Here is a 25,446-nt window from a genome sequence, read left to right as displayed (position 1 = left end):
TCTTCTAAATCTGAAAAGTATTTAAGATAATGAGACAGACGAATCCTAAATAGATCCCATGTCGAGTATAGTTCCTGCAGCTAGCATAGCTACTTCTAGTGCTGCAGCAGCCTACTGGCCCAGTACCTCTGAATAGAGAAAATCTCAGCTACATCATCTATTGGGAGAGTTATATTAGATTTACAGGTCATTATCGTTGTTTCGTAAGTCACAATATCCTAGGTAACATAGTTTTTACATGTACTTCTAGTACTTTAGCAGCACAATGAACAAATAGGAAAACCTCATATTAAGGTAAAATTAAACATTATGTTCCGATAGTAGCATGTTGAATGCTGGAAACCAAACCAAACCCTTTGCCATCAGATTAGTGCACTCGCCTCTGCTTCGGCGTTCCACACGAATGTCGATCAGAGGAGAGAGCTTGCCCTTATTTGCGTCTTTTTGGCCTCAAAGCTCTCGTCACATCCTCAATGCACTTCTCGAACTTGGCCCTGTGGGATTCCTTGTCTCTGTTGTCGGTAACCAGGTACAAAGCCTTCCAATTGTTCAGCCAAGGTACTAGTTCCTGATCAACTTCCTTCATTATCTGGTTCCAGGATAAGGTATGCCCTCGTCTGGGGTCATCCTGATTGTGACGGTACAGCCAGACTATGGCATTTAGGTAAACAAACCAAAGCCAAGCGTCCTTGATACAGTCGGCGCGCTTCGATTCATAACTGCGCTTGATCCCATTATCTTTGGCGTTATCGATAGCTTTATCAAGTTTATAAATGGACTTGACAGCCTGGTAAAACTGGTAGCCGCAGGACGAGATCGCTCGAACCAGCAATGGAGCTTTCACCCCATAGAATCTAACTCGACGACCACACTGTGGACCCAGCGAATCTTTGAATTGTGGCAGCGTTTCAATAAGAGGCGCAAATTGGAAATTTGGTCTGTCCAGGAGAGGGACCCTCGTGTCTGACAAAAGCATGTAGTTTCTATCGCGGGATTCTAGTTCTCCAAGAACAGGTTCACGTAAAAACCTGAAATGTGTCGAGTGCTTGTAAAGGTCGACGCGACCTATACCCCCTCTGTAGTGTAGGTGGACGTCAGGCTTAGGTCCGCTTCCCTTAGAGAACTCCTCTTCACAAGCTCTTTTAGTCCTGCAATCTAAGAACCTATCGTCCCGAAGGGCCCTAAATGCGGCTTGAAGGTCTTTGTCACGGATCACTATCTCCGAGTTCTGCTCAAGGGTTAGTACTTAATACTAGTAGTTCGTGGCATAGATGCATGTTTTACTCACTGGAGAAAGTGGTGCAAGGTAGTGACAGCTCAGTATGGTTGCGTGAGATACATAGCTAGGGATGCCCCTACTTGCAAGCCCGTCTGCTATGTAAGAGTCTGAGGAGTAATCGCGCTTGTCGACCCAGTTTTTGGCCACCCGTGGCTCCATTTTGCTAACTTTGGGGGCCTGCATCTTGCAGCTGTAGCACTGGAACGTGGTGATTTAGTACTGTTGATTGCTACTTTCTACGTGAAGAAGGACGTCCAATATATACACAACCTTCCGGTATTGACCGAAGATGTATTAACACAGGTCTTACACATCTAACAGTGTTTATTCGGATATGACCAGCTCTACATAAAGTGCCACTCATGGCTTGTGGCACAGTAATTGATCGAGTTATGGGACACAGCGATATAAGGGCGCTCTCCTCTGAAAAGAACACAAGAATTTTGCTTGCAACTGCCTATCAGTCCGAATTCAAATAGAGGAATATTACTTGCTCCAGAAATCTCGCTCTTCTCCGCTGTGACTAAAATGAGATCAGATGACCTGAATACATAGGGTTTCGAGATTGTACAGACAGGAAACGCAGCTTTTTCCCTGGTTTTGTACCGCATTAAAAAGTTTTGTTTGTCGATCTGGTCCTTTGTTGAACCTGGCATCTACATGCATGAATCAACAAAACATGAGCATGGCGAACTCCCAGATGAGCTGTTGCTGCGTCTTTGTCTTCCTTCCCCCTTTGGGCTTAGAACTACCTACATGGCTCTAACAGCTCTCGAGATCTTCTTATTATTCGATACATTACCAACACAAACTACATTTATCTGCGAAACAGTCCATAAGCAAAGAAATATGGCTTGGCTGAAGCTGCTGCGCCACATGTTTATACAATGCGGTGTGATATTGGAGAGAAAAGACATTGATTAGCTCTGTAACCTAGTGAGCAGTCCCCATAAATTCAGTGAAATATGGGAGATTGACGGTTCACGATCTGTGCATATAGGTCCGTCTGGCCAGTCGACAATCCTCCACCGATTTGCTCAAGCCCAGACCGACATATGTACGCCAACTATTCATGGACCAGGGTGAAAAGACTCTGCAGGGTGGAACTTAGATCAAGGACTAGAGTTAGAACAAATGCATATTGATTAGTCGAGCTCACTGTGGAGTATATCTGCCTCAAGCGACAACTAATATAAAAGTATAAAGTCACTCGATTTCCTGAGAATGTAGAACCAAGTTGAGAAAATGCCTCAGGTATCTGAACAAGCCTGAGCCCTCTCGGTGTCAGAAGGTATACCGTTAAACAAGAGATCAATTAAGGCGCTAAAACATTTTGCAAGTAAGTCTCATGTGCCCAGCTCGTTCTTCTATGCCTCACAAATGTCGTACTCTAGTAGCTTCTCCTACTGTATCAGCTGAGCTCTGAGGTTTATTAGATATTCCCAACACCTGTATTCATCCCAATCACGAACCCATATTCGCGGAACTCTGGATGAAGAATTTCTGACAGGGAAGGTCCATGCCTTTTCACCCTACCATCGAGGTGCCTAAGCCACATAGCTCTATACAAAGCATTCTCCAGATATCTGAAAACAAGAAACCTCGCATCGCATCACAGTAATCGGAGCGTGGTCGTGAAGTAGTACTCTAGCCTGGGAATTATCACTGGGCCTAGCATGTAGCTGGGGTCGTTTACATCTGAAGGTTCATTTCTAGGTGCTTTACCTTCAACTCTGGCAACGATGAAAATTAGTCCCATTATATACTACAAAATACTATGCCATGGGCTTCGCTACATTTGGGTTGGCTAATTTTGAAGGGACAGGTACTGCCGAAAATAGGCACGAGTATATTTCGCGAAAGGCTGTCTTCCTTCTTGGATATGGTTGCTCAACGCACGGAAAAGAGAAACGTCTCCAGGCGCGAAAAGGCGTTTACAGAGATGCCAAAATGAATGAGGATTGATGAATGTATTGTGCGGTCTACCTATTAAAATATTGGTAGAGTAGAGGCGATTCTTCACGATTTCATATGTAGCCAGTTAGGGTACACTCTTACGTCCCTTTACTCTTTTGTTGTCTCAATGCATTGCTCAGGTACGGTAATGATCTTGTTAATTTCCACCAATTATGGCGCAAAAGGCGGTTAAATTACGGTATTTCGACATACCAGACCCACTGACGAAGATCATCCGAGGAATGTTGCCTACGTTGATTGTTTTCATGTGGTTGATTGTCTCCTTGCGCAGTCAACCATTCGACAAATTACCATGGCTGGTCCCAAACATCACCAGTTTAAAGATTATCCGGAGCCCAGAAAGGGGTGAGTGCGATTCTGGCCTTCTCTTGGCAATGAAGCGGGATATTAACAGTGCTCATCAACAGGCCCCAGCTGCCGCCTACTTATGACCGGAAGCCCAACCCAGCACTTCGCGGCGTCATCCTAAGTATTGGCGCATGGCTGTATGTTATTCCTAATAGAGACAGTGTCTGTGTATGTACTATAGCATATAAGCTAATCTTCGGATAGGCTGGACTGGCTGTGGTTCCTGCCGCAAGTAATCTGGTCGAACGCGGGTTTTGGGTCACTCCGGACGATCCGGTCCCACCTGGATTACACTGAGCCTCGCTATGACCCAACTGTTGTCCCTCTGAAAGGCAATTCTGGAGACAATACGGACGATTCTGTTGTGCCCACGGTATCCGCACCCCCCGTCAAATATCCTACTAAATACTACTCGGTCGCGGATTACCATGCGCTGTACAAATCGGGAGAGTTGACGCCGACTGCGGTCGTTAAGGGACTCCTCCCATTGATCCGACGCGATTTGTCCACCCCCGGTAAACATTCCATTGCATTTACTGACAGCCGGGTCGATTTGGTTCTTGCTGCAGCTGAGGAGTCTACTCGTCGTTACCAAGAAGGGCGACCGCTGGGCTTGTTCGACGGTGTTCCTGCCGCGGTGAAAGATGAGTTCGATCTCGATGGGTATCGAACTAAACTTGGCTCACTGAATGATTACACCCTTGAGCCAAAATCGGACGATCCGTCTATCACCAACTGGTGTATCAGACAGCTGGAGAAAGCTGGAGCGATTGTCGTGGGGAAGGTCTCGATGCATGAGTTCGGACTTGGTACGGATGCCTCACTGCATTGTCGTTGTATACTAACACAAGCTCAGATACTACTGGCAACAATATTCACTACGGCACTCCGCCAAACCCATACCACCCCGACTACTACACTGGCGGAAGTTCCTCTGGATGTGCATACGCCGTGAGCGCAGGCTTAGTACCCATCGCGCTAGGCACAGATGGTGGAGGAAGTGTCCGGATCCCATCGTCGTTCTGCTCTGTTGTGGGATTAAAGCCAACTCATAACCGACTTTCGCATTATCCAAGCGTCAACTATGCCAGTACCACTAGTGTGATTGGACCTCTCGCTGCAGACATTCGCTCTCTCGCTGAGGCGTATCACGTTTTCGCCACACCAGGTCCAGATACACCATTCCCCGCCCCAGGCCCTCTCTCACTGTCCCCGCCAACTACAAGGAAGAAGCTCCTCGGTATCCCAGAAGTATGGTTTTCCCGGTCGACTCCGGACGTCCAACGTCTCTGCCGTTCTCTCCTGGACAAGCTTGTCACCGAGAAAGATTACGCCATTGTTCCGGTCGACATCCCCTTCCTGGTCGAAGGCCAGACGGCCCACGCCATGACCATCTTGGCTGATGGTGCTGCTCTGCTCCCCGATACCACCAATATCACCGCTCCGAATCGCATTCTCCTGGCTCTGGGCCGTACTACTCCCGCTACTGATTACCTTCTCGCGCAGAAACTCCGTCGGCTTCTGATGGAGCACCTTGCTGCCCTTTGGGAAGAATTCCCTGGCATGATCATCGTGACCCCTACTACTGCGTGTGCTGGTTGGCCTGTTGTATCGAAGTCGGAGTTGAAATGGGGACTTAGTGATGGGGACCGCACACTGAAGGCCATGGAGTATGTGTGGCTGGCGAACTTTACTGGCATTCCTGCGATCAGTGTCCCAGCGGGATATGTGGATCCGGAGGGGGACAACAGTAACGAGGGGACGGTTCCTGTGGGGCTCATGGGGAATGGAGAATGGGGTAGCGAAGAGCAGTTGCTGCAGTGGGGATTGGAGGCCGAGGAACTCGGGGCGGACCTGCGTGAGAGGCCCCCAATCTGGGAGGATGTCATTCAGAGGGCCAAGTGGGTTGGTTCCAGCAGTGAAGCTCGAGAGACTGCCTGAAAGAGACAAAGATAGATTTTGGATCCTTCAATAAGACATTAGATACGCTGTAGGTATATGTTCGCATCACGAACGACAGTACACAATGAATAATACTGCGTTTCAATCGTCCTTGGTGACCCCCCTGTCAGGCTCTTCTACTCTATATCCTCGTCTCTCCTCCTTGGCTGTCCTCCATACGATCCCCGTCGTCCAGAGGACCAACGCAATCGAGCACCCGATCATCGCCCACATTCCCCGCGTGAACCGGGGTGCTAGATTCGCCGAATAGAAAATTATACTCCACCAGGCATTGACTGCGTTATTGCCCATATTCATACTGGCGATCACCACCGACCGCTGTCGTGCATCCTGCGATCGCATCGCATCGTTACACCAGGCGAAGAACGTCGCCTGGCATGCATACACAGCTCCGGCCCAGTAGTAAGCCCCGAACACGGTTGCTGTGGAGTCGAAGCGGGTCAGGATTAAGACGGAAGTAACAACACCGGTGATGCCGATGAAATAGCTGACGAGGTATCGCTTTCCTTGCAGGACATCGGTGAGCGTGGCCCAGAAGAGAGTCGAGACGATGCCAACTGCTGGGACACCGGTCGGATAGTTGTTTAACTGGGACACGGTATAGTGGATTGTTGGATGGGCTTTCATATACAATGCTAGAAGCGAGTTTGAGGAGAAGGATTCAGTCTCTCCCGCAATGACCCACAGGATGACGAATCCCCACCAGTACCATGTCGTGAAGAGTTGTTTGAGAAAGGCCCGGTTCACGGGTGCACGGTTAGCATTGACTGTTGGCAGACGTGACACCGCTAGCTCCTTTTCTGCTGCTGTGAGGTAGGGAGCTGTTGTGGTGGTTGGGGTGTCGGGGAATAATAGCAAGCCGTAGATGGCTATGGGGAAGGTGATCAAGCCATCGATCTGGTTGATGTTATCATCCTTTCGTGTCCTGGGATGCAAACCGAGGTACTTACGATGAAGAGCCATCGCCATCCTGATAGGCCTCTGACTCCATCCAGGGAAGAATGAATACCGGTTTGAATGAACCCGCCGAACATGGTTCCTGCGAGCCCCGACGCTGTAAATATGCCGCTGCGTTTGCCCAGTTCCCGCTCAGTATACCATGAACCGAGGATATAATGAGTCCCCGAGAAGGTGCTAGCTTCGGCAAGTCCAAGGAAGAAGCGAATGGCCATGATGCCCTGGGGATTATGTACAGCTGCGGTCACCATAGTCAAGGCACCCCAAAACAGGACCATCGCTGGGAAGAAGATCCGTGGGCGGAAGTATGTCAAGGCCAAGTTGGATGGGACCTGGCCTATAATGTACCCCACCGTAAAGACGGTATTGATCACATTGAGTTGATTGCCATGAAAGGCCAACTCCTCTTTCATACCCGAGACATATGCATTGGATAGGTTGGAGCGATCTAAGTAGTTGAAGAAATACGTCACGCAACAGAAGGATAGAATGAAGAAGTCAATCTTCACCACTAGCTTCTTTTCCGGGTCTTTGATTCCCCACATACTTGATCGGGGTAGAGATGAGAAAGATCACCCCGCGGTTATGCAGGGTCTGACCTTTATCTCATTCCTTTGGAAATGATGTCGATTGCAAGCAAGTATTTTTTTTTATATCGAAGTTGATTGGTGAATGGACGAAGGCGCTAGACCGCTTCTGATGGACGTTGGATAGTGCCTCAGGCTTGTATGTCACGCGGGGCACATGGAGCGTCACGGGTTACAACAAACCCTTGAACATTCAAGGATGGAACATAACGGTTTTAGGTTCGATAAACTCAACTGGGTCTGGAAAAGGTGACAGTGGGCGATGCAACTCCACTATGAGCATTATCTTCGACCCAATGATTGACTGGTCACAGTGAAAACTTTTTCATGTCATGCTCTTGGCATCAACACAGCCCCAGAAATGCTCACCGCTACAGGCAATCCACCACTGAGAGTCTGTCCATTGCCCTGCACCCTGCAGGCTTAGCTCGGGCTTGTATTCTGCCGGCAGAAAAGTAACACAACAGCGGTGACACATTGGCTCATCCCCTACATAAACATTTATCCCTCACATTCTGCCGTTTTGATCCAACGTTTTTGGGTTTCCAACCACCCATTGCAAGACACGTCAGGATGGTGCACGGCCTATCGGTGAATTTACAGCTCACATGCTCACCTGTACAAGCTTTGCTGCCTTTTGAGTAAACATGGGTCTGGTGGCAGACATCCACCTGGACGGCGCTCCTGGTGAGCGCCTAGATGTCAGCCCATGTATAGATGACCCTACAGTCCCGGGCTCTGAGGCCTGCGGACCTGAAGAAGAAGTTGATGAATTCAAAGACCGAAAGATGTCCTTCTACGATGAAAGAGGAGCCGCTCCTGCGACCCAGTTCAGCTTCTTCACATCGCAACTGGATTCGGTCATCCATTCGTCCACCATCCAGTCCCTGCGGTCGTTCTATAAACCCTTTGACACGCTGCTAGACACTACAGAGCATTCGGGGTTATGGTGGCTCGATGTAACTGTCCCGTCGGATGATGACATCGAAACACTCTCGCAGATCTTTGACGTCCATCCGCTGACCACTGAGGATATCAAAATGCGAGAGTCGCGAGAGAAGATCGAACTGTTCGGTCGGTATTACTTTCTTTCCCTGCAGCCGGCCCGGCAAGTTGAGGCAGTCGATGGCACTCGATCTTCCTCTCCGAACGTGTACGCTATCGTCTTCCGTGACGGTGTCCTCAGCTTCAACTTCGGCAACAGTCCTCACGGAGGTCATGTCCGAAATCGGATCAAGGAGCACCGGAGCCATCTAGCATTGACCAGTGACTGGATCTCATATGCCCTCATGTATGTTCACCTAACTGTGACTCAAATGTCGGTCTTCACATGCTAATTTTCCTAGCGATGATATCGTCGACGGCTTCGCGCCTTTCATCAATCGCGTCCAAGCCGGCGTTGAATTGATCGAAGACGATGTATCCATAACCCGGCCGGATGACATCGGTCTGGCACTTCAACGCATCCACCGATATCGCAAAGAGGTTTTGCAAATCCGCCAACTGATGAACGACAAGACCGACGTCATCCGCTGCTTCGATCGCCACTGCGGCTCGTTCGGTCCCTCAACCATGGATGTCACTCTGTATCTCGGCGACATCCGTGACCACGTGATTTCCATGATGGCCAATTTGTACAATGCGGAGCAGATGCTGTCGAGGGCACAGGAGAAATATCTGAGTCAGTTAGCGTTCGATTCAACGCGCATGCGAAATGACATTGCGGCAACTCTTAGCCGGCTGACGGTCATTGGCGGGATCATTATCCCGATGCAGTTTCTCATCGGTCTCTTTGGCATGAACGTAACCGTCCCGGGCCAGACTCCGGAGGACGAGGATTCGCCTCCAGTCAACTGGTGGTATGGTATCTTGGGGGTGATTTTGGGTTTGATCTTTACGGGTTTGATCGCTGCGAAGCGGCTCCGGTTTATTTAGATCTTCGCGCCTGTCTGCGTGCATGTGGAATTCAGTAATGTAGATCGTTTGTTATGGGATATATAGATATATGTATGTATATAAACATATTCAAACAATTAAGATGGACTGCTACATACATATCTAGGATTTGTATTGGCATCGTGAATCATATGTATTGCTGCAGTACTAATCGATCGATAGCTCGAATATTCCTCTAGGCACTTTCCCCCGGTTCTACCAATGTCTCAACACCTTGAAGTTTCATGATCCCATGCACAAGGGTGCACTAGTGCAAGTCTACACAGACTAAATTCGCTCCAACCGCCTTTTTCTTCACGATAGACCACCCAGATCACCTCAGCCATTATGCAGCGTTCGGTGTCGAGCTAACATTGGTCGAATCTCACTAGTTCTATCTGGAGCGATCGTTCGAGACCGGTCAAGTGATGATGAGGATTGCCGATCGGCGCCGTTGTTTGGATGACAGCTGTTATTCATACAAGGCCAAAGCGCTATCCAGACTGTAGATCTTGAGGGGAAACGTGGGAATCGGCCAACGATGTGACTTATCATTACCTCCTCCCTCAACGGTGGAAGTGAAGACAAAGCCCTAAATTGGTCTCCTTCCCCTGTTCCTCCAGTGCAAAGTGGGGTGTGTTCTCATTCCACTCTTTTTACGGAGAGGACGCTGATTTATCCAAAATACTGAAATGGAGTCTGGTATACTGAACGGCGTTCTTGCCTTATTCATCCTTCGCATCATCTATGAATATTACCGCGACCGTCGCCTTCCCCCTGGCCCAAGACGTCTACCCTTCATCGGCAATATCCACCAGGTGCCGCAGGTGCTGCCCTGGCGCACCTTCGATCAATGGAGCAAGAAATATGGCCCAATCATGAGCGCACAGTTCGGGCGACAGACCATTATACTCATTGCAGACGCCGCTATTGCCCGAGAGCTGCTCGATAAGCGAGGGAGTCTGTACAGCAATCGGCCCAAACTGGTAATGGCTGATGATAACCTCGTGAAGGGTATGCATATTCTGCTCCGGCAATACGATGACCGTTTCCGACTGCATCAGCGAATGGAAGCCCCTGTGCTTAGTCCGCGAGCGTCATCCACCTACTATCCAGTTCAGGACCTGGAGAGTAAGCAACTTCTGCATGAGCTTCTCTCGTCCAATAACTTCGCTCTCCATCTCGAGCGATATAGCATCAGCTTGCTTTACTCCTTGACATATGGATTCCGGGTAGAGACAGGGGATGAGCAAGATGTGGAAGACGCGCGTCGCATCCTGCATAACTTCGTATATGCGTCTCGTGTTGGAACCTGGGCTGTAGATGCTCTACCTATGCTCAATTCCTTGCCAAAGTTCCTGGCACCGTGGAAGCGGATCGGTGAGGAATTGTTCCAGATCGAGTCAAGCCTCCATATGCGGAACATGAAGAAAGGTCTCGATAGCCACGCATGGAACTGGTCTAAGGAGTTCTCGATCTCGAAGCAGGGGCAGTTGATGCCACCACTGGAGCTTGCGTACGATCTTGGCATCCTGACAGAGGCGGGTCTTGAGACCACCTCGACTGTCATGAAGATCTTCGTCCTTGCGACTGAAGTGTATCCGCGATTTATCGCTATAGCTCAACGCGAAATCGACCTCATAGTTGGTCCTGACCGTCTCCCAACATTATCAGACAAGGATAATTTGCCGTACATATGTGCGGTAGTGGAAGAGACTCTCCGATGGCGGTCCATTGTGCCCGGGGGCGTACCTCATGCTGCTAGGAAGGAGGACACCTACATGGGCTACCGTATCCCTAAGGACGCAACAATAGTTCCCTTACATTGGTCAATGAGCCTCAATGAACACGAGTTTGACAACCCGCTCGAGTTCCGCCCAGAGCGATGGCTAGCAGGGTCGGATAACGACCGATTCACCAACTTCTTCGGATACGGCCGGCGGATTTGCACTGGAAGGCATATTGCGCGGAATTCCTTATTCATGCTTGTGGCACGCATTCTCTGGGGCTTTGATATCAGACCACCTACTGGACCGGACGGCCAACCTAGAACCGTGGATGATATGGATTTCGACTCGGGGTTTGTATCTGCACCGGCGCCGTTTGAAGCAGTCTTTGAGCCGCGTAGTGAGCATGCTCGAGAGATTATTGAGAAGCAATGGGGATCTACAGAGAAGGATATCAATACTATCATGGATTCAATCAAGGAGAAGCAAAAGTCCATCGGACTTGATGTGCGGGGTTGATAGGTTTACACATGAAGCATTAGGATGTCGTAAATTATCTATAACCTTAGCAGGGCTAGAACTTCTTTAACGTTTGTCAACCCACTGTTATAATGTGAGTCATTACAGAGTTTTTTTTTCTTAGAATAGTTTGGTTTGGAAGAAGATTATCCCAGATTTATGCAGATATGATAGTCAGCAACAGCATGTGTGGGTGAATTTCGCGCATAATCATGCCCAACGGACATCATTTGCAAGAACTACCAGTCATCCCTTCTGTTTTCGGGAATAACCACATAAAACAAACATCAGGAACAGGAAGCTTCCCTAGAGTATATTGCCTTTCATTCACTAGCTATAACCGCGGTCGCATGGCCTTGAAATAGGCACCCACAGTCGTACAATGAACAGCCTTGCTCATGCCAAACCTCACTTCACAATCAGTTGAAAACGTTTCACATCACGATTACTATCATGACCAATACAAACGATATGTACCCGACATCAACCACCCTAATACAAACGATCGGTCTTCGAGAGATGTGCCAGGTCAACGGTCGTCACTTTAAACGAAGGAAGGGCACAGAGGAGTGGATCGAGGACGAGCCGGAAAACACTTCTCTGCCACCTATACAACCACAACCGTTGTATCTCTCTCTTGTCCACGAGAAACAGGGTCCAGATGAGCCTCTCCACTGGTCCCTCTTCGTGGCCCCCGAAAATGAGCCTGGATGGTTATATCAACTGACTGGTGATGCAGAACACATGACCTATGAGCCTTCTGATGGAAAAGTCGATATCACTAGCTCTGAGCCGTTTCTGACCTTGTATCAATTGGCTTCTCTGACAGAGGGCCAGGCGATGGTGGTAAAGGCTATTACCGATCACGAAACTCCCCCACATGCAGTTAATCGACGAGAAGTTAAGGAGAAGTGTCAGGGATGGGCGGTGCGTGTTCTTGGTAAATTGGTTGAAGAGGGTATTGTGTCAGCTTTCAAGCTTGATATGGCTAAATCAATGATGCAGCCTGTCTGAGAGGGAATGGATCAGGAGTGGAGCTAAACGGTCGCTCAAGGATGAGGAGAACGGTGCTGGATATGTGCCTGCTATATGTTCTGCATCGGCTAGTCTCTCGCCGTTTTGGGCGGTACGTATGTTCCACCTTTCTACAAGGGTAGCTCGTTCGTTTCTTATTCTCATCCAGGCAGTCAGAAAGTCCAACATTTCCAGATAATGGATTGACATTACACTATCGTAGGATAATGAGCAGCTCATATATGAAACCCATGGATTCGGCTGCCCTAGACTTGAGAAAACCTAGACTAGTACTTAGAACTAGATTGCGTTAACGAGCTGTAGTATGTCGAAGGTGAATAACGGTAAGATTCATTCAGCTATGTGTCATTATGGGTTCAAAGGAGCACATCATTTCAACTGAGGCATTGTCCTTCTCCAACGCCCCACCCAAAACAGACGACATACTTAACTGAACAGAGGCGTAAGAGAGATTCTGCCTTTTTAGTTCCAAAATGTTCGGATTCTCTACGTTTCATTTTCCTGCACGAGATGTTTTCCAGAAATCTCGCAACCCCTAGGTACATGGCCGAGTATCATTCATCCAGGATTGACTAACTACCGCAACCGCTTTATTCTTACTAATGTAACGCTTCAATGATGGTTCATTACAGAGTTGCGCCATTTTAGCCTACATGATTCTGAGATGGCGGCAGATTTGCACAAGGTTATGTCTCCACTTACTCTCTTCAACAATTCCTTCGGCACTCCGTATTATGTTCCTATCTTGCTATGCTTGACAAGTCACCGGAATAATGAAATACCATGGAAGAAGTAACAAGTGGACAGAGTTACCTTGGGGAATATCCGAAGACCGGAGAGCCTAGCTTCGCTTTGCAATCAACTATCGGCTATGTCTGCCGACAGCATGACACTAACGATGGGCGATAACAAGGACCCTCCGGGAATTTCGGGGTATCCTAATCAATAGGATTTAGCGATATGCTGACACTAATCATGAATGGAGTCAGCCAAGACGATTAGTACCTACTTGGCGTCGGGCTATTGCGACCAACGATAAGACTGCTATCAGACAACTAATTAAGAGTTGCCTATCTCAAGTATCGTGCTTGTGACTAATGCCAAACCCTTACTGTGATATAAAGAGGAAGATCGGCGCCATTCGAAATGAAGATGACAGACTTAATTCTCCTCCATGTTTCTTGGTACCCTCCTCTCGTTGGCGGCTGTCGTTACCGGCGCTGCCATCCCCAATGGCCAGACGCTTTCGCTCAATGAAATTCCTTACTACGTGAGCGGCATTCCTGTGTCCACTTTGCAAGGGCACGATGTCTCTGCATATCCTTCTTCTTTGGCAGAGGGTATAGACCTGGTGCCATTAACCGTCATTCGCGTAACTCCTAACACGAAGTTGGAGTCGCTGCTATCGGACTATGCCGAGCGCGATGATGTCTTCCAGACTGCTTTTCTACGTGCAGTCTATCTCACAGCGTCCACTGGTGATGCCATTGACTCCCAACTGAGCGGCTATGCGTCCATTCTCAAATCTTCTGGCACGGAATTGTTGCTGGTTGATTCGGATGTACACACAGCTTCAAATTCCACAGTCAAGGCCCAGTTAACCGAGGAGCTGCCGATTGGGCCGTATTTTGTCTCCCTGTATACCGGCGATGTGTTTAGAGCGTACCGGTTGTACCCTGACGACAACCTGGCTTTCATTCAAGCAGCAATCAGTGACGAGAAGGGAGGCGTCCTCCCCCTACCAGCGGTAACGGAAAATGCAATGACCAAAGATGTCGCTGTGCCGTCACGTCTCTATTATACACAAACTCCAGAAAAGCCATTGGCCGGTCTGAGACTGGGTGTCAAAGACATCTACCATGTTAAAGGTCTGAAGACGAGTGGTGGCAGTCGCTCCTACTATTACCTATACGGAACTCAAAATGACACTGCCCCATCCATTCAGAGGCTCTTGGACTTAGGCGCTGTATTTGTCGGTAAAACCGGGACTGTCCAGTTTGCTAATGGTGATCGGCCTACTGCGGACTGGGTGGATTTTCACTGTCCCTTTAACCCACGTGGAGATGGATATCAGGCACCTAGCGGCTCCTCCTCCGGTTCAGGTGTGGCTATTGCAGCGTATGACTGGTTGGATCTTGCTGTTGGTAGTGACACTGGCGGTTCAATGCGTTCACCAGCCGCAGTTCAAGGAATTTACGGCAACAGACCGTCTACTGGCGCTATCTCTCTGGATCACGTCTTGCCCCTCTCACCGGCCTTGGATACAGCGGGTGTCTTCGCAAGAAGTGCCTCACTATGGGCCCATACTGTGAAAGCTTGGTATCCTCATTTCCGGAGCAATTTTACGTCATACCCTCGGCAACTGCTGCTGGCCGGTGGTGGATGGGATGGTAAAGGCATCAGCCCCGAGGCCCATCAAGGTCTTACCACATTCGTACGGGGGCTTGAGGGATTCCTCGGAGCTAATCATACCATCGTCGATGTGTCGCAGCGATGGCTTGACACACAATCCCCTAGCACACCCACTCTGGAAGAGATGCTCAACCTGACCTATGCCACCCTTACTTCCGTTGATCAATTCAACCACCTAGCTGTTCCGCTCTTTGCTGACTATAAAGCCCTCCACCGCGGCCGCCAGCCTTTCATCAACCCTGGCCCATTAGCGCGTTGGCAGTGGGGTCAAGCCAATGGTGGGAACACTTCCTACGAGGCAGCTCTGCGCAACATGACTACTTTCCGGGACTGGTGGGAGAAGTCCGGGTATGGTCAGTCCGACCAGGCCTCTTGCTCCAAGACGCTCTTCGTCAGTGTGTACTCGGTCGGCACGACCGACTACCGTAACCAATACTATGATGCGCCCACTACACCACCACTGGGATTCTCCATCGGACGGATTGCGGTACTAGGTGGGGCACCTGAGGTTGTTGTCCCTGTGGGAGAGTCTCCATACAACAGTACTATCTCTTTGCAGACCGAGTATTTGCCGGTAAGTGTGGCACTGCAGATGGCGCGAGGGTGTGACCATGTCCTGGCTTCCTTGGTTGCAGGGCTCGAGAAGAAGGGTGTCCTCCGACCTGTGGGTACAGGCTCCCGGTTGTACTTTTAGTGAAGTGTGCGGGGATGAAGACCATGTGGAGTGACTAGGACAATGTACATACTAGGTAGAGCAGACGGATATATAACGAAGGGTAATGACAATTCGAAGTTACTGCGGACTAAGTATGGGATATGCGAAAGAAAGTTTCTGATAGACTGATAACTCAACATCATAGCAGCATGCAGAGAATCTCTTCATTTACAAATTATGTTCCACGATGATAAATATCCACACAGCAACTGCCACCAATGTCTTAACACGTCCAATGTTGCTGCCTGAGGCGGTTAACTGTACGCACCAATATTCCTCTGACCGCCTCCATTCCCGTGTTTGTTTCCCTCCATGCGATTTATTTGTTGAAGTCAACCGCCATTCGTCCTGTGGCCTGTCCCTTTCGCAGCTTCTCTACTGCTTCAGGTAGCCGGTCAATTGGATAGACTTCGCAAATTTGTTGAAGCTTCCCCCGCCGAGCAAAGTCCAACGCTGCCACCGTATCCTGTCGACTGCCCACCAAGGTCCCTTTGATTGTTAGATTCTTGAAGATGAAGGCATTGGGATCTCCCCCGATATTCATCGCACCAGTTGGACCCAGTCCGATACACATGACCACCGCTCCAATGCGATTGCCGACATATGATAACGCTGTTCGGTAGGCCGCAGGAGCTGTGACGAATACTCCGTGCGCCCCTACACCATCTGTTGCTTTAATCACAGCTGCGGCAGGATCGGACGTTTCCATGAAATCGACGAAGACTTCTGCGCCCATCTCCAAAGCCAATGCTCGCTTTGATTCCCCTGCGTCTACGACAACTGGACGCATACCCATCGCCTTAGCGAGCTGCACGCCCTGAATACCAACCCCACCGCCGCCGCCAGGAAATACAGCCCAGTGTCCCGGCTTCAGCCCGGATTCTGTCAGAGAGCGATAGATGGTGGATGCGCTGCACATAATAGGGGCTGCAATCTCATCAGGAACCCCATCAGGGATGGGCGATGCGTATCGGGCGGGAGAAACAATATATTGTTGATAGGTCCCTATTCCGTCAGTGACTGACGTCGCGAAACAATGCAATACGGCTATCAGGGGAAGGGAATAGTCCCCTACCAGGTGCCATCAAGCCAGCGTGGATAGCGGTTCGGCAATATGTCTCCTTATCTCCCCAGCACAATTCACACGCACCGCACGTATCGAGCAGTGGTTTGACGCCTGCCCGATCACCTAGCTTGAAGTTCTTCACATTTGCGCCAACCTTCACCACGATCCCAGCACCCTCGTGACCCGGAGAGCGAACGCCAAAAGTTGACATCGGCGGGGTTCCTAGGTCGCCTTGCATCATATGGAGGTCTGAGGAGCAGATACCGGTGATATTTAGGCGGATTAGTATGTCATCGGGTCCTGGAACAAAAGTTGTTACGAATGCGCTTCTACTGGCGCAGCATACGGCTTACCTGGCTCCGGGACCGGCACCATCTCGACTCTGACCTCGAAATTCGGACCTTCATTGACGACCACACCTGCCTTACAGTGGGAGGGGATTTCGTATTCGGGAGAGGGCATTTCACCAGGCATTTCCGCTGTAAATGGCGATATTCACCACGTGTTGTACGAACAAGATGCGATCGGATTATAGTAGCCTAGCACTACACAATTGGAGATATGGGAAGACATAGCGAGTACGGGAGCATATATACTTCACTGCTCAGCGGAATGTCGCCGCGATGTCCGAGTGCCCCGGCTTCCCCGCACAGTTGGGTGGAGTTCTCCATATTATGATATATCCGGATATCCGGACGCTACAGATCAATTGTGCGTTATTGTGCATGTCAAGTCGTGTTTAGTGTTTATACATTCACTCTAATGGCGTGACTACGAGGACTTGTGTCGGTGACTACGATGCCTGGAGAGCCGTCAAGATTCAACTTTTATTTCAACCGTCTCAAGGGGAACATCTACATCACAAAGGCTCGTCAACATATTCACAGTCATCCCAGTCAGTGGGGTATTACTCGTATATCCCCCACCAAACCGTATAGAAGATCAACAGCGACATTAGTATCGTCAGAATGCCTGCCCCCGCCCGATTAGCCGTGCTGGTAGTCATTCGACGGGTATGCGGTTGCGCATTTGCTGGCTTGATTCCACCACTAGGGTCTCCCTTGCTGGTACCCCCGTTGTCTGCTGTTAGCGGAGGATCTACACCCCCAACGAGGGTCGCTTGTATGACCTCCAGTGAAGACATCTGGACGCCCACATCATCACTCTCATCCCATTGGCCTGAAGTCCATTTCATACCGCAGGTCGAGTGATCGGAGCCCCCGGTGCATGTCCGCGCTGCCGCACTTGCTGAAGTGCGTAGCTTGGGCATCACTTGGTCAAAGATGAACGGAGCGACTTGAGCGGATGCTGCCATCCACCGGGCCAGGTACCCCTTGAACGACCGCTGATCAACTTGGCAAGTGTTGATGGGCTCACAGGCTCGTTCGTACAAGACATCATTATGAAAGTATACTTTCGTGGCGTCAAGGATGCGTTGCGTTCGTTCCTTCCAGATAGGATCGCCATCCGTCTGACTCGTTAGCCTGAGTTCTGGTTATCCTACAACAAGACATACGTACCAGGTTATACATGCTCGCGGCACCAAATAGATACACCCCGGAATTGTACGTCCACTGAAGGTAGTTGAACTCGGAACAATTCTTGAGTTCGTCTGCCCCATCCAAGAACAGATAATCATCGGTTATGAAGCCCACCGACTCCGTCCAGTCCCATGCTCGAATGGCCCAATCGGCGTATGTGTGGTTCCCTGTGTACCTTGCCAAGCGTGCGGCCAAATTGAAAAAGCAACCGTTGGCAATGGTGTTTTTGTAATGGTATCCGTTATTGAAGGTAAATATTTGCCACCTCAAACCTCCCCCGCACGTCTCAGGGCTCCATCGTGCGACCTGGGTGTTGAACACCGCTTGCACCATGGCTAACCACCCTGGCTGCCCTTCTGGTGGATTCGGAAAGTTTCGCTCGGCGGCGCTCATGGCTGCAAAGGCCCAGAAGGCCTGGTCGTCATTGCCTTCGGCGTGCGTCTGGTTGGCAGGCATAAACGTCGCATCGTCGCCTGCTTGAAAGGTCACAGCCTCCATGATCATGTCGTTCCACCTGTCGTCGCCCGTGTAATACCAGTAATCAATCAGAGAATTGAACATGGCGCCAGCTTCCCACCAATAATAAGGGGGAGGTAAGACGCCGGGTGTATCGCCTGCATATGTCGCGAACACGGGCCCAAGCCCGCCGCTTCTCGTCAATCTTCAAAAGTCCGTACTGTATAATAACGTAGATTCACTGTACCTGGATTCATGCCCGTGTAGTGAGAGAGCATGTTATTAGCGATCGCATAACTGGCCTGTTTCACCGATTCTGCTAGTGTTAGCAGCGTTCCAGCTCCACAGGGCCTGCAGCATCTTACCAGGATTATCTACATCCATATCTATAGCCTGGACGCTGGCAAGCAGCGCCAGGCTGAGACACCATGGTTTTCGCATTGTGAGTGGATTTTCAGAGAACAGACTTGACGGGCACGATCAATGGAAGAGCCTATTGAGTCCACCGACATTGTTATAATGGTCGGCCAACATTCCAGTGATGGGAATGCAGTGGTTGCGTGGAAACACTCGTTGAATGCCAATGCGATACTTGATGGAGCTGAGCCACCCACATGAAACCCGTCGAGCGTTCCAGACAATTTAATACAACACTTACCACTTCACAGGGTCAAATTCCATCCCCATTCCCGCCGAATGAGCCGAGGGGGTTCTTACAGATGTGGATCTATGCACAACATCAATTAATGAATACGGCAAGGCTACATTCCAGTACCACTTCCAAGCCACAACAACCTGGAACACCACGCGATGGGCGCCAATCTCCTGTCTAATGATGAGCAGTTACGCGGATAATGTCCGCCCCGCGCTCGGCTACTACATATGTCATTGCTTGAATATTCCCCGACGTTTCTAGGGGAAAGATGCTGGCATCGACCACTCTTAAATTGCGCGTGCCATGGACCTTCAGCTGGGGGTCCACTACTCCGCCCAGCTCTGCGGGCATCATGGCGCATGTGCCCACTGGATGGAAGTCGTGAAATAGACGATCTGTAACTACCTCCTTAGCCTTCTCCAGATCTGCCAGATCCACTGCCGCCTCAGGTACCCGAGCGCCGGGTTTGAGTAGCGAGCTAAAAGGCTCCGTACTAGCTATCCTGTCCAGGAACTGAGTGTGTCGGGCGAGGATTTCTAAATCTAAGGGGTGAGATAGATATTTGGGGTCGTAGACAGGCTTCTCGCCCGGGTTGGCCGATCGGATATGTATAGATCCACGCGAGAAGGGATGATTACGTAGGACCATGATGCTGATGTAGTTCTCGGGCAACGCCTTTGACAGCGCATAGATCATTGTATTTACCCCAGACTTTACATTAACTTGTGCATTGAGGAACATGTATTGTGCGGAGGCTGTCTGATCATCCTGGAGCATCTGTCGCAGGATGTTGTATTGTAGCTGCCGACCGCGCGAGACTTGTTCAGCCTGCAGGCTGTCCAGATACTTCGTCAACAGATCATCCACCCGCTCGCGTGGAATTTGTCCGTCGTGGTCAACAATTGGCAGATAGGCCACACTAACGGGCATGCCCGCCAAAGGACCAGCGCGTGTCTTTTCATCCAGCTTGACCAGAGACTGGATCACATTTGGATCCCGTGCGATATCTCCAGAGATTTGCCCCTCTGCCGCTTCGAAGTTAATAGTGGACATGCAATGATCCTGAAGATTCTCTCCGACTCCAGGTAGGTCGAGCACCACCGAGATATTGTGTTTTTGCAAGAGATCTGCGGCACCAATGCCAGACAGCTCCAGTAGCTGCGGGGAATTCAGACTTCCGGCACTGATAATAACTTCACGCGTGGCGGAGACCTCCAGTTGCTGACCATCTTTGGTCCGAATCTGAATCCCCGTAGCAGTGACCTGACCGTCGTCGGCTTTCGTCAGGGTCACTCGCTCTACCATGGTTTCAGTGAGCAGATGCAGGTTTTTGCGCTGGGCGACGTCCTGGGTGTAGTAAGTCCCAGCATATCCCCGTTGGCCTGTTTCCCTGTCAACTGACAGTGGCGGCGTAAACGGTCCCACGGTGCGGCCCGCGATCGGGTCTGCGTGAGTGTCCCAACCCAAGTGGGCAAATGTCTCATTCCAGGCCTGGTTGAACGGGGTATAGACATCAAGATGAGAGGTTGGGACTGGCCCTTGATTGCCCTGGTTCTCTGGCTTCATGTACTGGCCCAGGGAAAATAACGCACTGGTGGTCTCGCTGGGCGGCGTGTACGTATGGAATTTACGCAGATACGGAGCCATTGCATCAGGTCCCCACCCGTCGTTGCCGAGTGATTCCCATGCTGGGAAGTCACCGCGTGATGGATACGCCACCACAGAGAAATTCAAGGCCGAAGAGCTACCAACAATCCGGCCTCGTGGCTGGCCCATTTGACGATTGTTTACATGAACCTGGTGAGAGCGCTTGTCAGTAAGCGCCATGGCCCAGCCACGTCAAACACGACTGACCTGCGGCTCGGTCAAGTAGTCCCAGTCGAAATCCGGATCCCCGAACATGGCGCCTAGCAGGCCTGGGGTGTTGATGCGCGGGTCTCCCATATGATTAGGCCCGGCTTCGACAAGGAGAACAGTGGCAGTGCCATCTTCGCTGAGACGCGAGGCTAGCACTAGACCGCCAATTCCGGCGCCGACGATGATATAGTCGTATGGTTGTTCGCTGGCGATCATGGTTGAGGAGCGCTCTCTATTCTAGTACCAGACCTGGACTGGCAATTCAGAAACTGACGGACAGCTCTCTGAGTAACATGGGCCATTTTATAACTGCAAGAAACATGCACGAAACTTGGTTGCGTCGCTGGCAGACACTAGTCCAGCATAAGTAGAGGGTCTAATCAGATCAGCGGGATCCTGTCTTTTGTCGCCAGGAGAAGTCGATCCCCACCACCTGCCAGCGACCCAATGTCGATTAGTTCTAACGGCGGTATTTTATGATTGCACCGCATCGGGACGGGCGTCAGAGGACTCCGGGTGTTGAATTTATTCACTAGTGGCGCCACAGTCCTTACACGGAACTGACTCTATAGTGGCCTAGAGCCGTTTCCAGGGGTTCACGGAGTCTGAGATGAGAACAAAAAGAGTGAAGATGTGGGAGTGAGCCCAGCTTCTATAAGAATCTATGGATCGTCACGATCGGGTAGGTTCCGTAAGGGGCCACTGTTACCCCACAATTCATGAAAGCTCGGGAAATTGTGACAATCCAGTATGGGGCTGCGGCGTTGCACTGGATATCTGTATCTCGTCTTGGCTAATGCTACCCAACGACACTTTGGCAGGCAAAGAATGGCGTTGTCTATGGTAACAGAATTCCCTCAGGCACGCGGGTACTATCGGCAGGAGAGCCGATTCTTCACCATGGTTCCATCGCTCTATCGGCATCGTGACATACTCTATGTAGCGTCACCGACGATCTCTCGGGATGACCCGAACACGATGTAACCATGCAGTGCACCAACACTGTTGCTGGTAAGATTCGAGTGGATCGTGGTCGCTTTCCGAATGGGCTGTTCTGTTAACATGAGCTTCGAAAGTCGGAGATTGTTTGCCAAGGGGAGGGTGTCTTAAACCTTTACGGAGTATGTAAAACCAGCCCTTGCATATATTTCCTGGCTCGCACACTTCCGGGTGCTCGTCCATGATCCTCAACCGACCTACGGTATATAGGTTTCGCCCGGTAATATGCATCTCCGAGGTTTCCTCCCAGCGGTTGCGGTGCTGCCATTTGGCCTAGCTTCTGTCACCTCCCCTGGTGACACGGCTGTGATTCCTGGATGGCATCTGCAATCCGCCCTTCACGCATCGAGTAATCTGAATGAGCTCTCCCTTCCGACTGCTCAAAATGTTAGCTCCTGGTATCGAACCGGCGCCCGGGCTACTGTCATGGCAGGGCTGATTGAAAATGGTGTTTACAATGACACACACTTATTCTACTCCAATAATCTTGCAACGGTTGACCAGACTATTTTCCGCTCCCCGTGGCTATATCGCGAGGAGATCAGCCTTGTTACACCTCCGAAGGAACAGCATATATTCCTCGTCACTCACGGTATAACCTCCAAGGCGGACATTTACTTCAACGGAAAGCAAATTGCCTCCAATGCCACCCAACAGGGATCATACGGTGGCCATCGCTATGATATCACGCCGTTTGTGCAGACTGGAAAGAATGTCCTGCTGATCCAGGCTCATCCGACAAACTACCTCCGTGACTTTGCTCAGGGCTTTGTGGACTGGAACCCCTACCCGCCCGATAATGGAACGGGAGTCTGGCGGGATGTAGAACTCAAGCAGACCGGGCCGGTGTCGATGTCCTCGCCACGGATTCTAACGGACTTCATTGGAGTACATACCGAGAAAGTCACTGCCACCATTAACGTGGACATTGAAAACCACGAGGATCGTATTGTCAGTGGTGTTGTGCATGGTACCGTCCAGGTGAAAGACAATGCATCCCGCACGGTCGCGTTTTCTAAGGAATTCAAATTAGAACCACACAACAGCACGACTATCTCAGTGAATGTACTGCTGAAGAAACCCAAGATATGGTGGCCAGCCTCGTGGGGTAAACAGCCACTGTACACGGTTCAGGCCAAGACCACTGTCGGTCAGAATGATGTCTCAGATATCGCACCACCAACGCAGTTCGGAATTCGACACGTTACGTCAAGGGTTAACTCGTATAATGATACTGAGTTCAGCGTCAATGGATACCCGTTCCACGTGAGGGGAGGCGGTTATAGTCCGGACATGTTCCTCCGGTTCGACGTCGAGCATCTGCGGAAGATCTTCCGTTACATGCTGGACATGGGTCTGAATACGGTGCGTTTGGAAGGAAAACAAGAACATCCGGAATTGTATGAGCTTGCTGATCGCATGGGAATGATGGTGATATCGGGGTGGGAGTGCTGCGACAAATGGGAGGGATGGGACGTAAGTGGAACCCCTTACCTATATTAACTGCAATGGCTAACTGGTGCAGTACAATGATGAGGCGGACGGAGTCAAATGGACAGAGAAAGACTATCCGGTAGCCGAAGCTATAATGCTGCATGAAGCAAACATGATGCAGGCTCATCCCTCGATGCTGGCCTTCCTGGTTGGATCAGACTTCTGGCCCAACGAGAAGGCCACAGATGTGTATGTCAAAGCTCTGAATCGCATGGACTGGCCCAACCCGATCATTGCATCGGCAAGTAAGCGTGGCTATTCCAAGGTCCTGGGCCCGTCTGGCATGAAGATGGACGGGCCGTACGATTGGGTACCGCCCAATTACTGGTACCATGATAAGCTGGGGGCAGCATTTGGTTTCGGCTCAGAACAGGGGCCCGGCGTGGGAACACCCGAGCTGGGCAGTTTAAAGCAGTTCATGACTCACCAGGAATTGGAGAGTTTGTGGATGAAGCCGGAAGAGCCTCAGTGGCACATGGGTAAGAACGACTCACCTTTCGCACACCGCGCCCTGTACAACGAGGGACTTTTTGCGCGGTATGGGCCACCAACCGGATTGGAGGACTATCTTCGCAAATCGCAGATGATGGATTATGAAGCGACTCGAGCGGAATTCGAAGCATTCGCCATACGCCAGAATGCAAGTCGCCCGGCCACGGGGGTGGTTTACTGGATGTTGAACAGCGTCTGGCCCAATCTACATTGGCAGCTGTTTGATTATTACTTACGACCGGCGGGATCCTATTTCGGGACGAAGGTGGGTGGCCGTTTGGAACATGTCGCTTATGACTACGAAGCGCACACTGTGCATATCATCAATCATTCTCTGGACAAATTCGGAAAGCGTACTGTCACAGTGGACCTGATTGATCTCGATGGCAGATCTATGCACCATGAAAAGGTCGCTACATATACCACCCCAACAACATCGAAAAAGGTAACAACAGTACCGGACATAAAGAAGATCAAGGATGTTGGCTTCCTCAGATTAACCCTTCAGGACGCGCAGAAGGGCACCACGCTCAGCCGCAATGTCTATTGGCTCCCACCCAATACTGAGAGCCTGGACTGGGACAACTCTAACTTCTACACCACACCCGTCACTAAATATACCAATCTCACTGCATTGAACCAGATGCGTACCGCATCTGTGTCCGCAAGCATGAGGACGACCGCATCGAAACAGGGCTCAACGCTGGCCGAGGTGACGCTCGAGAATACGTCCGATGTGCCCGCCTTTTTTATGCATTTGACGATTACCGATGAGAAAGAACAGGAGCTGGCCCCGGTATACTGGTCTGATAATTATGTTACTCTTTTCCCGAAAGAAAAGCTCACGTTGACGGTGGAGTTTGAGGGAAAGAAATGGGTAGCTACGTTGACTGGTGCGAATGTGGAGAAGAGAGAAATCGGGCGGAGCTAGGCTATGATTGTGATGAGTAGAGTTGGGATAGACAGTGCCTGACCTTTTGGCTATTATCTCACTAGCAATTATATATCTGGCACCTATAGCTCAAATGCCCATATATACTCAGTGGATCAAATCAACTACATGTCAATAATAAACTTAGGGGTCAAAAGTCTGACTACACCCGCCATTTCGGCAAAAAATGCAATGAATTCAAACTCGATTTTCTCAACCAATTTAAATGATATCAATCTACAAGTTGATTATATGGATTCCCCATGTCAATACTTTGTATACCAGCCACGTGCTAGGCGTACAGCCTGAAGTCTGCGTGGCATAGAGCGAATAAGGCGATCTATGCACTCCTGAGGAATAGCCCACCAAGCAGCTTGAATACTCTCCCTAAATTGCGTCCAGTCAATCTGTGATCTGCCGCCTAGAAAGAGCTCTGGATAGAGCTCTAAAAGTTTCTTTTAAGCAGGTTCCAGAGGTGCTCAATAGGATTTAAATCAGGCGA

At 50.2% G+C, this 25,446-nt stretch overlaps 10 protein-coding genes across 10 annotated transcripts; 6 read left to right on the top strand and 4 right to left on the bottom strand.

Annotated features, from left to right (window-relative positions):
* Positions 1 to 430: 430 nt before the first annotated feature.
* Positions 431 to 1,462, bottom strand: BDV37DRAFT_281202 (uncharacterized protein; the record flags this gene model as incomplete). Its single annotated transcript, XM_032086770.1, has 2 exons — positions 431 to 1,228; positions 1,289 to 1,462. The coding sequence occupies 2 exons, from the start codon at positions 1,460 to 1,462 to the stop codon at positions 431 to 433; spliced, it is 972 nt and encodes a 323-aa protein (XP_031943272.1).
* A 2,077-nt stretch (positions 1,463 to 3,539) lies between these two features.
* BDV37DRAFT_71810 (amidase) lies at positions 3,540 to 5,596 on the top strand. Its single transcript, XM_032091101.1, has 4 exons — positions 3,540 to 3,601; positions 3,664 to 3,741; positions 3,809 to 4,413; positions 4,461 to 5,596. The coding sequence occupies exons 1-4, from the start codon at positions 3,549 to 3,551 to the stop codon at positions 5,543 to 5,545; spliced, it is 1,821 nt and encodes a 606-aa protein (XP_031943271.1). The 5' UTR covers positions 3,540 to 3,548; the 3' UTR covers positions 5,546 to 5,596.
* On the bottom strand, positions 5,597 to 7,293 carry BDV37DRAFT_71805 (putative MFS pantothenate transporter). The gene is made up of 2 exons (XM_032091100.1): positions 6,517 to 7,293; positions 5,597 to 6,463 (listed from the first exon to the last, which is right to left on the bottom strand). The coding sequence occupies exons 1-2, from the start codon at positions 7,066 to 7,068 to the stop codon at positions 5,648 to 5,650; spliced, it is 1,368 nt and encodes a 455-aa protein (XP_031943270.1). The 5' UTR covers positions 7,069 to 7,293; the 3' UTR covers positions 5,597 to 5,647.
* Positions 7,294 to 7,652: 359 nt separating this feature from the next.
* Positions 7,653 to 9,200, top strand: BDV37DRAFT_243590 (magnesium transporter CorA family protein). Its single transcript, XM_032081455.1, has 2 exons — positions 7,653 to 8,401; positions 8,457 to 9,200. Exons 1-2 carry the CDS (start codon positions 7,758 to 7,760, stop codon positions 9,043 to 9,045), a joined length of 1,233 nt encoding a protein of 410 aa, XP_031943269.1. The 5' UTR covers positions 7,653 to 7,757; the 3' UTR covers positions 9,046 to 9,200.
* Positions 9,201 to 9,737: 537 nt separating this feature from the next.
* BDV37DRAFT_292532 (cytochrome P450) lies at positions 9,738 to 11,291 on the top strand (the record flags this gene model as incomplete). Its single annotated transcript, XM_032089199.1, has 1 exon — positions 9,738 to 11,291. One exon carries the CDS (start codon positions 9,738 to 9,740, stop codon positions 11,289 to 11,291), a length of 1,554 nt encoding a protein of 517 aa, XP_031943268.1.
* A 453-nt stretch (positions 11,292 to 11,744) lies between these two features.
* BDV37DRAFT_281197 (uncharacterized protein) lies at positions 11,745 to 12,305 on the top strand (the record flags this gene model as incomplete). The annotated part of the gene is made up of 1 exon (XM_032086769.1): positions 11,745 to 12,305. One exon carries the CDS (start codon positions 11,745 to 11,747, stop codon positions 12,303 to 12,305), a length of 561 nt encoding a protein of 186 aa, XP_031943267.1.
* A 1,122-nt stretch (positions 12,306 to 13,427) lies between these two features.
* On the top strand, positions 13,428 to 15,505 carry BDV37DRAFT_243587 (amidase signature domain-containing protein). Its single transcript, XM_032081454.1, has one exon. The coding sequence runs from the start codon at positions 13,501 to 13,503 to the stop codon at positions 15,430 to 15,432; it is 1,932 nt and encodes a 643-aa protein (XP_031943266.1). The 5' UTR covers positions 13,428 to 13,500; the 3' UTR covers positions 15,433 to 15,505.
* A 267-nt stretch (positions 15,506 to 15,772) lies between these two features.
* On the bottom strand, positions 15,773 to 18,794 carry BDV37DRAFT_270171 (glycosyl hydrolase family 76-domain-containing protein; the record flags this gene model as incomplete). Its single annotated transcript, XM_032084511.1, has 6 exons — positions 15,773 to 16,458; positions 16,529 to 16,819; positions 16,873 to 16,942; positions 17,451 to 17,990; positions 18,040 to 18,674; positions 18,764 to 18,794. The coding sequence occupies 6 exons, from the start codon at positions 18,792 to 18,794 to the stop codon at positions 15,773 to 15,775; spliced, it is 2,253 nt and encodes a 750-aa protein (XP_031943265.1).
* Positions 18,795 to 19,345: 551 nt separating this feature from the next.
* BDV37DRAFT_281193 (GMC family oxidoreductase) lies at positions 19,346 to 21,244 on the bottom strand (the record flags this gene model as incomplete). The annotated part of the gene is made up of 2 exons (XM_032086768.1): positions 19,346 to 20,968; positions 21,026 to 21,244. The coding sequence occupies 2 exons, from the start codon at positions 21,242 to 21,244 to the stop codon at positions 19,346 to 19,348; spliced, it is 1,842 nt and encodes a 613-aa protein (XP_031943264.1).
* Positions 21,245 to 22,062: 818 nt separating this feature from the next.
* On the top strand, positions 22,063 to 25,190 carry BDV37DRAFT_243581 (putative glycosyl hydrolase). Its single transcript, XM_032081453.1, has 2 exons — positions 22,063 to 23,503; positions 23,553 to 25,190. Exons 1-2 carry the CDS (start codon positions 22,253 to 22,255, stop codon positions 24,942 to 24,944), a joined length of 2,643 nt encoding a protein of 880 aa, XP_031943263.1. The 5' UTR covers positions 22,063 to 22,252; the 3' UTR covers positions 24,945 to 25,190.
* The last annotated feature ends 256 nt before the right edge of the window (positions 25,191 to 25,446 follow it).

Source organism: Aspergillus pseudonomiae, assembly GCF_009193645.1.
Source record: "Aspergillus pseudonomiae strain CBS 119388 unplaced genomic scaffold BDV37scaffold_19, whole genome shotgun sequence".
NCBI lineage: Eukaryota > Fungi > Ascomycota > Eurotiomycetes > Eurotiales > Aspergillaceae > Aspergillus > Aspergillus pseudonomiae.
The sequence above is the reverse complement of the archived record's forward strand: the minus strand, read 5'-3'. Positions and strand labels throughout refer to the sequence as shown.

Bases quoted from the DNA above. Each gene is read 5' to 3' on its own strand.
- BDV37DRAFT_71810 (XM_032091101.1), top strand. From the start codon at position 3,549: ATGGCTGGTCCCAAACATCACCAGTTTAAAGATTATCCGGAGCCCAGA. The intron at 3,602-3,663 runs GTGAGTGCGATT...GCTCATCAACAG, and splicing joins TATCCGGAGCCCAGAAAGGG to GCCCCAGCTGCCGCCTACTT. The intron at 3,742-3,808 runs GTATGTTATTCC...ATCTTCGGATAG, and splicing joins CTAAGTATTGGCGCATGGCT to GCTGGACTGGCTGTGGTTCC.
- BDV37DRAFT_243587 (XM_032081454.1), top strand. From the start codon at position 13,501: ATGTTTCTTGGTACCCTCCTCTCGTTGGCGGCTGTCGTTACCGGCGCT.
- BDV37DRAFT_243581 (XM_032081453.1), top strand. From the start codon at position 22,253: ATGCATCTCCGAGGTTTCCTCCCAGCGGTTGCGGTGCTGCCATTTGGC. The intron at 23,504-23,552 runs GTAAGTGGAACC...TAACTGGTGCAG, and splicing joins ACAAATGGGAGGGATGGGAC to TACAATGATGAGGCGGACGG.
- BDV37DRAFT_243590 (XM_032081455.1), top strand. From the start codon at position 7,758: ATGGGTCTGGTGGCAGACATCCACCTGGACGGCGCTCCTGGTGAGCGC. The intron at 8,402-8,456 runs GTATGTTCACCT...TAATTTTCCTAG, and splicing joins TGGATCTCATATGCCCTCAT to CGATGATATCGTCGACGGCT.
- BDV37DRAFT_71805 (XM_032091100.1), bottom strand. From the start codon at position 7,068: ATGTGGGGAATCAAAGACCCGGAAAAGAAGCTAGTGGTGAAGATTGAC. The intron at 6,464-6,516 runs GTAAGTACCTCG...AACATCAACCAG, and splicing joins GATGGCGATGGCTCTTCATC to ATCGATGGCTTGATCACCTT.